We start from the raw sequence: 11100 nt of genomic DNA, 5'->3' as shown, positions 1-11100 counted from the left end.
GGATCGAGATGAGTTCAACAATACCCTGCTTTTGGACCGGAGATGAAAAATAAGAAAGTCGTCATACTTTTTCTGGCCATTGCATGATAATTGGGAGTCACGTTGCTCTCTCTGCTAAGCCTATCGCGTGTTTGACAGGCAGTCCGGCAAGTCAGTTATATATACCTTCAACAGAGGCAGATGTTTATCCACGAGCATACTGATTGTCTGCAGTTCGAGTTAAGTCTTTTTCCCACACCCTTGTACACCTTGACTTCAGGGCCTACGGCCCCTCAGCCACTGACATGCTTGCTATTGCTCACGGTTGGCTAGTACTACACACCACTATCGCGGCTTGTCCAACAAACCTAACTTATCCTTCTGGGAGATGACCGTCACCGCTAGGCAGCGGAAAAATCTGAAATGGCATGGAATGCACTGTGAAAGGCAAGAAATCGTAAATAATATAACTTTCTTATTTTTGGTCTCTGGTCCAAAAGTAGGGTATTGTTAAACTCTGTCCCGAGTTCAAATATATACTCGGTCCCGAAATTCCATAGGTGATGATCTATAGTACAGTCTTCAAACCTGCAACTGCTGCTTACCATGTGGATGCATTGCCAGCTGTGCTACTTGGACCTCAGACTTGATCTTGTCTTCCAGTTATTATAATTATTAAATTTATTAAGAGATGGCACCTAATGCCTCCTTCTAGTATCATTGTAATTTATTAGTATTATAGCTGTTATCTAGCTTGATGACGTACGGCATTGGTTGGCTTTTAGTAATATAATGTATCTGGTTTTAGTGGAGTTGTTTGTTTATAATATAATGTTAAACTTGTTAATCCAAATACTAAATAAAATGTTTTATAAATGTATTAATTAGCATTTCTGTAACCCATTTATTAAGTTTTTGCTATGTGATAGATTATACATGTTCTGCTGTTGAAAATATTTAAGAAATTTTTACTTTGCTGGCTGTTTCTAGAGGAAACGATGATACAGTAAAGGATATTTAAAATTTTTCATTTAGGTATTGCAGTAGGAAGTTTATTGGGTGGTTTAAATGTTGATTATAATGGAAGCCATGACACATTCCAAAAGGCTGGATTGATAGCTATTGTATGCTGCTTATTTCATTTAGTAATAAATATAATATTATCATTTAGGAAAGGCTCATCTAATATAGGTAAGTTTTATTTATTGTACTTAATTTTAAAATTTTTATATAATTAAACCATTATTCTAATTTTATGAATATGCTTTAAGGTTGGCCATCACTTTTTATTTTATGAAAAAAATATGACAATGTCCAAACTATGTGGCCTTTTTAGTTACTATCAATTGACATCATACACTTTCTCAATCATTCTGGAAAGGCTTGAATTACAACACTTTATGAAATTTTCCATTCTTATTATAAACAACTCGGAATACAACTGTGGAAGGTATTGTTTATTGCAAACTTCTTTTCACTTAAGTGCTTCTGTAATTGCCAGAATAGTTGAAGGTTGCTTGGAGCTAAATCTAATCTCTACAGATATGGCTGAGGATTTTCCAGTCCATTGTCACTTGAGCTGTTTGTAGATATGAATTATGATGCAGTAAGATAGTCTCCAACAATTTTTCTGCTCTACTTGATGATTGCACTGCAGGACTTGTTTTTCAGAAGTGCAGAATATGTATTGATTTTCCATGCTAGGAAATCCATTATAATATCATCAGCATTCCAAAATGACACTTACATCATCTGCAGAACTCATCTGTGATGATGATGATGATGATGACAATGCTACATTTGACGCTTGATCTGAATTTTCACCAAAATTGCTGTACCGATTGTACACAATTTTCCTTGATAATATTTGTTCCCTATACTGCAATTTGGGACAAATTTCAGCAAAATTTCTTTCATAAAAAATTTTATGATGCATTGCTTTTCAGTACTTTTGCAAACATCTTCCTATATCTTGTCATTTTACTTATTTTGTGAAAGTGACAAAGAGAAACATTAATTCTTTGCAGGAAGTAATGTCTATATCTATATAACAACAAATTTACATCATGATCCATAACATAAGTTACACCAGAATGTGCAGGTCAATCTTGAACTTCCCTTATGTAAAGATGGATATGACATTATTGCTAACTCTGGATTAAATAAGATTATTAATTGTAATAGAAATTTTTATAATCTGAATTTTATCAAAAATAAATATATAATTAGCACACATCATTTCTATACACACATTACTTTTTTTTATATTAGAAAAAATATATTAATACTATTGAAAACATAATTTTCAGCAATTTGCACTTAATTTTTAGATAAAAACAGTATTCAGGAAATTTATATTTATAATAATCATTAATAAAGATTGTCAGCTTTCAGTCAATGCACCTATAACCTTTAACTATTTAAATTACCATTTAAGAGCAACTATTTCACCAATGTCAGAAATTAATGGAAAATTAAGTTTCTAATCAAGTTGGGAGCTTGTGTTTGTTCAGTTAATAAAAAAAGTTATTGGTTATCATTATTTTTAATGATAATGGGTGCTATGAATCTGTTCATTCAATCAATGAAAGTATGATCTTATTTGGTACGTAATCATGGTATCCAAGAAGTAAATAGAAGTCATGTAATGTGTAGACTATTGACATATAATTGATGTATTTTTGAAATTATGATTTTAATAATTTGGTCACACCTACATCAATTCAGCAGCAACATTGTTAATTATGAATTATCGTGTCTTCCAGAATTAGTGACTTGTGCTAGTTCAATACAATTTAGATATACAGTAGAGACTCGTTAATCGGAACCCCGGTAATCGGAACGATTTTCAATCGGACTGTGTCGTGCTGAATCGAATGTTTTTGATACTAAATTTACTTCTAAAGTATAATTTTCATGTTTTTATATTCTTCAATATATTTATTTTGTTTGTACAAAATGAAGAAATAATTTTTAACGTTACGATAGCCTCGATTATTATTATAAAAATTTTCGTTAGGCTTAAAATTGGACGAAAATTCAACACGAAGCGACACGCAACGGAGAAAAATTTGAACATCGGACAGGTTAATATATTTATTCATACATAATCGGTAATCGGAACAAATCACTAATCTGAAAACCCCAGTCCCCAATTGATTCCGATTTTCGGTTTACTGTATTATCTTATAATTGTCTAACTTTAGAATAGAAGTCTTTCAATAGCATTGTCATCATGACAATAATGACCAATTTTTTATAATAATTTTATCATTATTCTGTTATTAGTTGTATATCTTATATAATATTTAATAGCTTCATATAAGGTTTTCCTTATTTACAGAAACAAATGGAGAAAGAAAAAAATCTGGGGAGACGACAAGTTTTTTATAAATTTTCTAGCAAGTATTATTAATGGATAAATGAAATTTATTTAATTTATAAATGAAAAGTATGGAATCTCTATTTGAAATATGTTAGCTTTTACAGAGAGAAGTTATTGTATAGTTTTTTATTTTAATAAAAAAAAACTTTTAAATATTGATTGAATTTTTAAAAATGAATCTTTAAGAAGTCTTTAAAAGCTGATTTACTAAATATTAAATATCCAATGACACCTTAACGTAATTTATCAATAAGGTCTTGATGAGTTTTATGAATTATTTTTGAGAAGACTTTCTCAAAAATATTAAGCTCCTAAAATGAAGAATGACAGGATTTTATTAGTAATTTAATGAAATAAATAGCAAGTTTAATAAATATAATAAGTTTAATAACCTGGCAAAATTCCGAATTAGCTTGGTTTCGGGTAAATAAAATAATTAAAAAATATAGAAGAAACTACATCATCATCACATTTCCATCATGTCCAATTGCCAGGAACAAGAGAGTCTTCCTTTGCAGACACACCTTTTATTAGAGCCTATACCTCTGTAAAATCATATAAAACAGTTTAAGATGTTCACTGTCAATAATTAAAAACTATATATGTATAATTTAAATTAAAAAGATCATCTCTGCAAAGGATGACTGTTTTGTTCCTAGTGATTGGACATAATGGCACTGTGAAGACAACTTACTTTTTTTATTTTGTAAAAATACTGTCAGCTGATAGTAATTGAATCTTTAAATCTTGTGATTTCTATTTTAATTACTGTCAAACAGAGACTATATTTCTAAAGATAAATACTAGTCCAAGATGTGTTTGTTAGCTGAACTATCAAAACTACAAATCTCAACTAACTAAAATTTTCCAGGAATTTTTTTTTTGTAGTTTAAACTATCAGACAAATATACAACAAATAATGTCATATATTGGCAAATTGTTTGCATCATAACATGTAAAAGTTTTAAATTGAGATATTAAAGGAAACAAAGAATAATTCTGTGAAACAGGACTTTAAGATTTAGTAACATTAGCTGACCTTTCTAGCAAATCTTGAAGTAACAAAATCCACGTTAAATACACATTGAAATGCTACAATATATCTTTTTGTCAAATTAAGGAAGTTTCAAATTATATATATTTTGGTTTTATCCGCTCTTGTCAAATAATTCCAAGGATATTAGAATTATTGGATCACATTACAGAAAGAACAGATAACAAATATAATTTATATATATATTATTTTTAATTTGTTACTTTTGGTCTCTAGTGCCTTTTAATGTAAAATAAAAATAATAATAAATCATCTATACTTTACATGCAGTTAGGGTTAGAACCTCAGTAGAAATTGTATTTGTTTTATGTCCAGAGCCTTAAATAAAACAATGCCCAGCCAATCACAAATATAAGTGTTTCCACATTTCTCTCAACACACAAAAACAAAAATAAAATCAATAAAAATAAAAGTAAATTTTTTTACCATTTATAAAAAAAAATAATTTTACATCAGTTTAATGTGATACTTTTTACATAGGACAAAACTTTGGGACTTGAATTTCCTGATATTCAGGTTAAATAGCTGCAATGGACGTCGTCTATCCGGTTCTTCTCATGGTTAATGTACTTAATAATGGTTCAAAAAAATGGAGGAACAACAACTAATGAATAACCTTGCAAATTAACATGTCAATTTCTGGTTTTACAGTTATTTTTGTTCATGTCAGAAAATAGGCATAATAAAAACAAATTCAATTTCCATATCGGTTTTCTGTTTTTTTACTTTTTACTTAAGTGGAAAATTTTAACTATTGATTAATATAAAATTGCTACATTTGAAAATTAATCATTAAGCAAATATAAAATTCATGGTATTTTGTTTACTTTTCTTAATTAAAATTAAATATATAAATTTTTTGATATACACTAATTTAATCTTTAAAAATTTGAACAATAAATTCTAAAGTTTTAAAGATTTAAATAGAATACATTCTGAATTTTGAATTTGCTATCAAATATATCTTATGTAAATATTAACATCAACTGCCAATCTGTCGTTGCTAAACTCACTCTTCTGATGCCATTTTGATTTTGTATATTTTACAGGGTATTTTATTATATAATTTTAAGTAATGAAAATTCTTGGATTTTTATAAATAAAAAATTATTTTGAGTTTCGATTAAAACTTTATGTATAACATCACTAGACCTAATATACTATAAAGCTAGACTCCAACCAATGTTGAATTCTATCGGTCTAGATATGGCTAATTATAATACTAAATAAATTATGCAACCAATTTGGCATTAGAGGGAGGTATTAGGCTCCATCTCTTAATAACTTTTGGCATTGGAGTCTAGCTAAAATTTTGTGTCTTGATAATCGAAAATAGTTTGTTTAATTTTTTCAAAATTTTAATATAATTACTAAATTATATAATGATTTATTTTATTTTTATGACATTGTAATTGTAATAATTTTTAATAATTATATCTTTATTATAAACACTGAATTAATAAATTTTTAAAAATTGATTATTTGACTACTGACAGATATTACAAGCAATAATTTCTTATTAAGAAAATTGTTTAAAGATTAATAATTACTTCATTTGTTCTTCAACATAATTCACAAAATACTTAAATTAGTTTAAGGGTGCGACTATGCAGACGCGAGTGACCAAGAAGAGGTGGTAATGTTTCTTGCTTTTGTTTATTACAACCACACAGAAAAGAGCAAGAAACGTCGTCGTCTTTTCTTGCCACATATTCTTGCTCGCTTGGAAAATTCGTTCGCTCGTATCTGCATAATCGCAGCCTAACTTTGAATATAGACGTAATCGTATTCATTTCATATTCATACACAAGTGCCTATTGTTATATTCTCTGTAATCACTAACAACTTAAATCTATCAAAAGTAATTAAGACATAAGAAGCAATGAATCAAACCATAATTAAGTCATAAATTTTTCTTCTGTTGGTCCATTATATCAGGATTATTACAAATCCTGATAGATTTATAAACAAAATAATAGAAAACTTATAATTATTGTCATATTTAGATTTACAATTAACAAGAAAAGACATAAGATTAAAATAATGTGAGTTCTTTAACTAACAAATTATTTTTTCTATAAATTAACAAAGGAAATAATGGTCAAATATTGTAGTACCCAGACTTTAGTGCTGTATCATTATATTTAACAAAGACTAGTGCCAATTTGTTAAAAGTAAAACTAATACTCATTACACTTAATTGTTTATTGTAACAATTTTTCCATGAGGAAAATTTTCATTTAAAATTTAAATTAAAGAAGACAATCCTTTAACTGTAAAAATTATATTTAGATTCACTAGAGATTCCATCTCAAATTTTTTTTAGGTGGTTATGTGGATATTAGTAATGAGCAGTGAGATGAGGTCTCTAAGAAGGTGAGGCCTCCTGCCATGGTCAGATAGGTTCGTTTGGCACTTAGGGGCTATCCATAAATTACGTAAGGGCGATTTCAGCCATTCTAGACCCCCACCCACCCCTGTGTAAGAAACCGTAATATTTTCTTTGATCCTCCCTCCCCTTCCCTCTTACATAATATTTAGGCATGATTTTATAGAAAGATTTTAACAAAAAAAACTTTTTTTATGAAACCCTAAAAACCTTAGGTCTAAAATATATAATTATTAATTAGTTAATTAATATGTATTATTATTTATTAAGCACTTTATGTGAACAAATTTAAAAATATAAAAATTTAATGAATTCGAATGAACAATTTATTTTAAGAATTTTATTTTTTTATTAATAACAATCTTTTTATTTTCTTCTTTTAACTGCACTTAATTGCTATTCAAGTATCAACACAAAAACCTTTCAACATGGCCAAAAATGTTAGAAATTTGAATTAAAAGGCTGCATTACAAAGGTTTTTGTGTCAATACTTGAATCTTTTTATCATCATAATCATTAATCAACATCATAAAATTCATTTTTATATTAATTTTAATTTTCACAAAAGGACGCAGAAAACTTTGACAGATCGATTATCTAGTGCATGTGTAAACAGAAACATCATACAAAATAAAAGAAGAGAGATTAGAGAGAAACCACATTCTGTTGCCATATTGATTACATCTTGGCTAAGGCCAAGAAAATAAACTACTGTACATGCTGCTAAAATGTACTAGATGTACCTGGGGACAAAATCATAAAGCTTATAAAACTCCATATAATGGGGCAATACTACCAATGCTACTTTATGTGGCCTCTAGCTGGGATCATGTAACTAGTAAAAATTCAGTAGCAAGTAAGTTACTCTCTCTTCAAAGACAGTTTGCCATCAGAATTTCAAAGTGCTGCAGAACTGTTTCTACTAATGCGCCTCTGATTCTAGCAGAACTTTTTCCTTTGCCACTATGTATTGTAGAAAAGGTTCTAAACTACTACATCAGAACTATAAACATCAATGTTCAACAACGGTATCTACTTTTATCTATGGCTGTTCATATGCTACCACATTGCAATTACCCTACTATCTCTGATTGTCACCCTGTAAACAAGGTTATCCCCAGTGTACATTTGGTTTCATCTGCTTCCTCCACATATAACCATGCAGACATTAATATCTACACAGATGGGTCTTCCTGTTGGCTCAAATATCTGTATCTTCTTCCAAACTGACATATTTTAACCAAAATATGTTAGAAGTACAGATACCTCCATCTATCAAGCTGAAGAAGATGCTGTCTACCAAGTTGTTCAGTGGGCCACTTAACTACCAAACAAAACTCTTGTCTGTCAACATTTACAGTGATTCTCAGTCTGTCCTAAAAGCTCTATTAAATTCCAATTGCAATAGCAATAAAATCACATATATCCAGCACCATATTAAAAATCTTGTTAATAAGAACTTTTATATTTGTTCCTGGCCATAGTGGCATACTAGGAAATAAAAAAGCCAACTTTGAAGCTAAGTCAGCTGCAAAGGAAACTGACTTGGACTACACTCACATCCCTCTCTCATGCAGCAGTGTTAAAAAAGTATATTTATGACAATGCTATGCAAAAGTGGAATCAACAATAGTTGAGCAGTAAAACTGGTAGAATAAAAGACTTTATTTTCCTAGTGTTGAATGCAGGTTGTCATCACCACTTAGAGATTTAACGTTTGCTACTGCTCAACTACTTACTGAGCATGATAATTTTAGAAGCTACCTGGGGATGTATAACCGGGCAGAAACTGCCTCTTGCTTTTGTTCTATAGAAAACCTAGACACCGTCGACCATATAATCTATCATTGTTCAATTTATGATCAAGATAGACTTATTCTGAAATTAGAAATCTTTACGCTTGGTTTCAGGTGGCCATGTCCACTCAATAAGTTTGTTCAGAAGCCACTGTTTGATGCTTTTTACAATTATGTTCAAGAAATATGGAAGAAAAGACTATTCATAATTTCTAATTTCTAGTTTTACATTTTAGTTTTCACTAAAAGCCAAATACTAATTTTATGTTTACTTTGTATCATGTATTTTGGTTTATGTATTCTTAGTGTTATACACCCATAGGAGTGGTGCACTTATTCTAATAAAAAAAAGAGTGAGAAACCACCACATGGTAGGACACTTCTCCCATGGTAGAGCGTGAGTCTGCTAGCGTTATTATTCTACCACATTACGTGAGATGGCGTTAGTACAACGAGCATTCTTAATAGAAACCACCAAATTGAAGCCAAATTCAAAACTCCACCACTCAACGAGATCAAAAAATAAGAATATTACATAAGACGATCTATTACCCCCCTACCCGAGTAAGAAATCTTTGACCCCCACCCACCCCAAAATACCTTATGTAATTTATGGTTGGCCCCTTATTATATTAAACTACATTGCAACATTAATATAATTATCATAACTAATACTAAAACACCAAAACAGTCTGGATCTTTCTATAAAAACTACTTAACCATTTGTAAAATGTTTAAAATATTCTATCAAAAATCCGTTTGTGGATGAAGATTCACTTTGAAGTCTTCAAATGACCAGTTTTCATTCTTAGAAACACTTTGTCATACTTAATAATGAAAACCAAATACATTATCAAGGCAATGTTAATGCTACTGTTGGGCTTTGAAAAGTTTAGTAATATAAGCAATTACAATGACATTCACTCATATCATTTTCACTCAAAAAAATGATTGCTGGATGCTAGAAGCCAGATTTTGGAAGTAAGATCAACAGGCTTTGATGAAGATATTGGTGATATGTTATGAAGCAATCAATGGATTGAGGATCTTCAAACTGTGATTGTTTAGTGTTGAGGTAAGTTGGTTATGTTTCACTGTGTGAAAAATTTTGGGTAAATTCATGCATTTTATTGTTAAAGGATGATCCACACTCAACTGCTTTCTCAGTAGAAAGCAGTAGTTGGGTGTGGAACATCTTTAGTTGGAGTATTGACCTATAAACTAGATTTTACATTTATTCTGACATTCCTTGTTTGAAATTGGTAATAATAGTCATGGAAAGTGTTTCACAGGAGATGATGCTTATTTTCACCAGAATGAAAGTATAGATACTCATAACTGCCACATTTAGGCTGAGACAAATCAATATGCAATGCATAAAATTTTCTTTCACTTCTAAACTTTAGGTTATTATATAGTAAGAGTTAAAGCAAACTGTATCATTAATCTGTTATTTCTCAAAGAAACTATTAGCACTAGAATATAAATTTTTCCATTTGTCTATTGTCAGATATGAAGATATGTTATTCTACAGTTACAGAATGAAGATCTATTGAATTGATCGCTTGTATGCAAGATGGAGCATCTCCTCATATTGGAGAGTCTGTATCATAGCAGTTGTCGGTAACAGCCGACAGAGTGATTAATTGCTCATTTCCAACCAGCATGGCCGCCTCCATTACCTAATCTTAGAAATAACCAAAATATTGCAAGTTATCTTTTAAAACTCAAAAACCTAATTTTGTAGTTTTAGACAATAGAAAGAAAGTTTCTCATAAACATTAGTACAGATTAGTTGCATTCTACTATTATTTATCGTTTAGCCTGCCATTGAAATGGAATTTGGGCTTCCAGATTGATAACTGTCGATTTTTTCACTAGTATTGGCTGCCCTTGTGGAATGTCTGTTTTGTCTGGCAACTGCTGGACCTAAATGAAGAAGCTGTTGCTGCCTCCATGGATTTTCAGATTCCAGATATTTTGATCTTCACCCTTCAACTTTCAAACCACTCTGATACAATAGGCATTTTGTAATCTAAACTATTTGTGATGCAGATTTGGAACCATCAGGAGAACACGATCAGCAGTTTGTCATGTACTCTGCTTTAGTTTGGCACTGAGGCATGATGCAAATGTTAACGTTCTGATAATTCACATAAAGCAGTGTTTTTTCAAACACTGGTCTATAAAAGTTTCACTAGTCTGCAGAAAAATATTTGACTACTTAAGCTGACACAGTTGATTACAGGTAACATTTAAATAGTAATGTAGATTTAAAAAATACAATACGTAGAAAAGACTAAAATGTCTTGATTTTTGCCATGTCAAATTACCAGGAGCAAGTCTTCCATTGCAGAGATGACCTTTTAATAAAATAAAATAAAAAGCAGTAATCTAGAATTATCATATGTACTTTGTTATGTATGGTAACTCTAGATAAGCATAATTTATATTCACATGAAATTATTTGGTCCGTGTAAAATTCCATAATTTTACC

General features: G+C 30.1%; 1 protein-coding gene across 1 annotated transcript in view; it reads left to right on the top strand.

Moving 5' to 3' along the window:
• The window catches only part of LOC136982216 (major facilitator superfamily domain-containing protein 6-like), a 54114-nt gene extending 50591 nt beyond the window's left edge, over window positions 1-3523 (top strand). Inside the window, exons 5-6 of the mRNA XM_067278653.1 lie at window positions 1015-1170; window positions 3323-3523. Of these exons, the coding sequence (XP_067134754.1) occupies window positions 1015-1170; window positions 3323-3372 (206 nt within the window). The 3' untranslated portion in view covers window positions 3373-3523. The remainder of the gene's footprint in view (window positions 1-1014; window positions 1171-3322) is intronic.
• Window positions 3524-11100: the final 7577 nt, after the last annotated feature.

This window comes from Centruroides vittatus, unplaced genomic scaffold, assembly GCF_030686945.1.
Source record: "Centruroides vittatus isolate TY-2023 unplaced genomic scaffold, ASM3068694v2 contig_817, whole genome shotgun sequence".
In the NCBI taxonomy this organism is placed as follows: domain Eukaryota; kingdom Metazoa; phylum Arthropoda; class Arachnida; order Scorpiones; family Buthidae; genus Centruroides; species Centruroides vittatus.
This window is presented reverse-complemented; position numbering and strand designations above follow the sequence as displayed.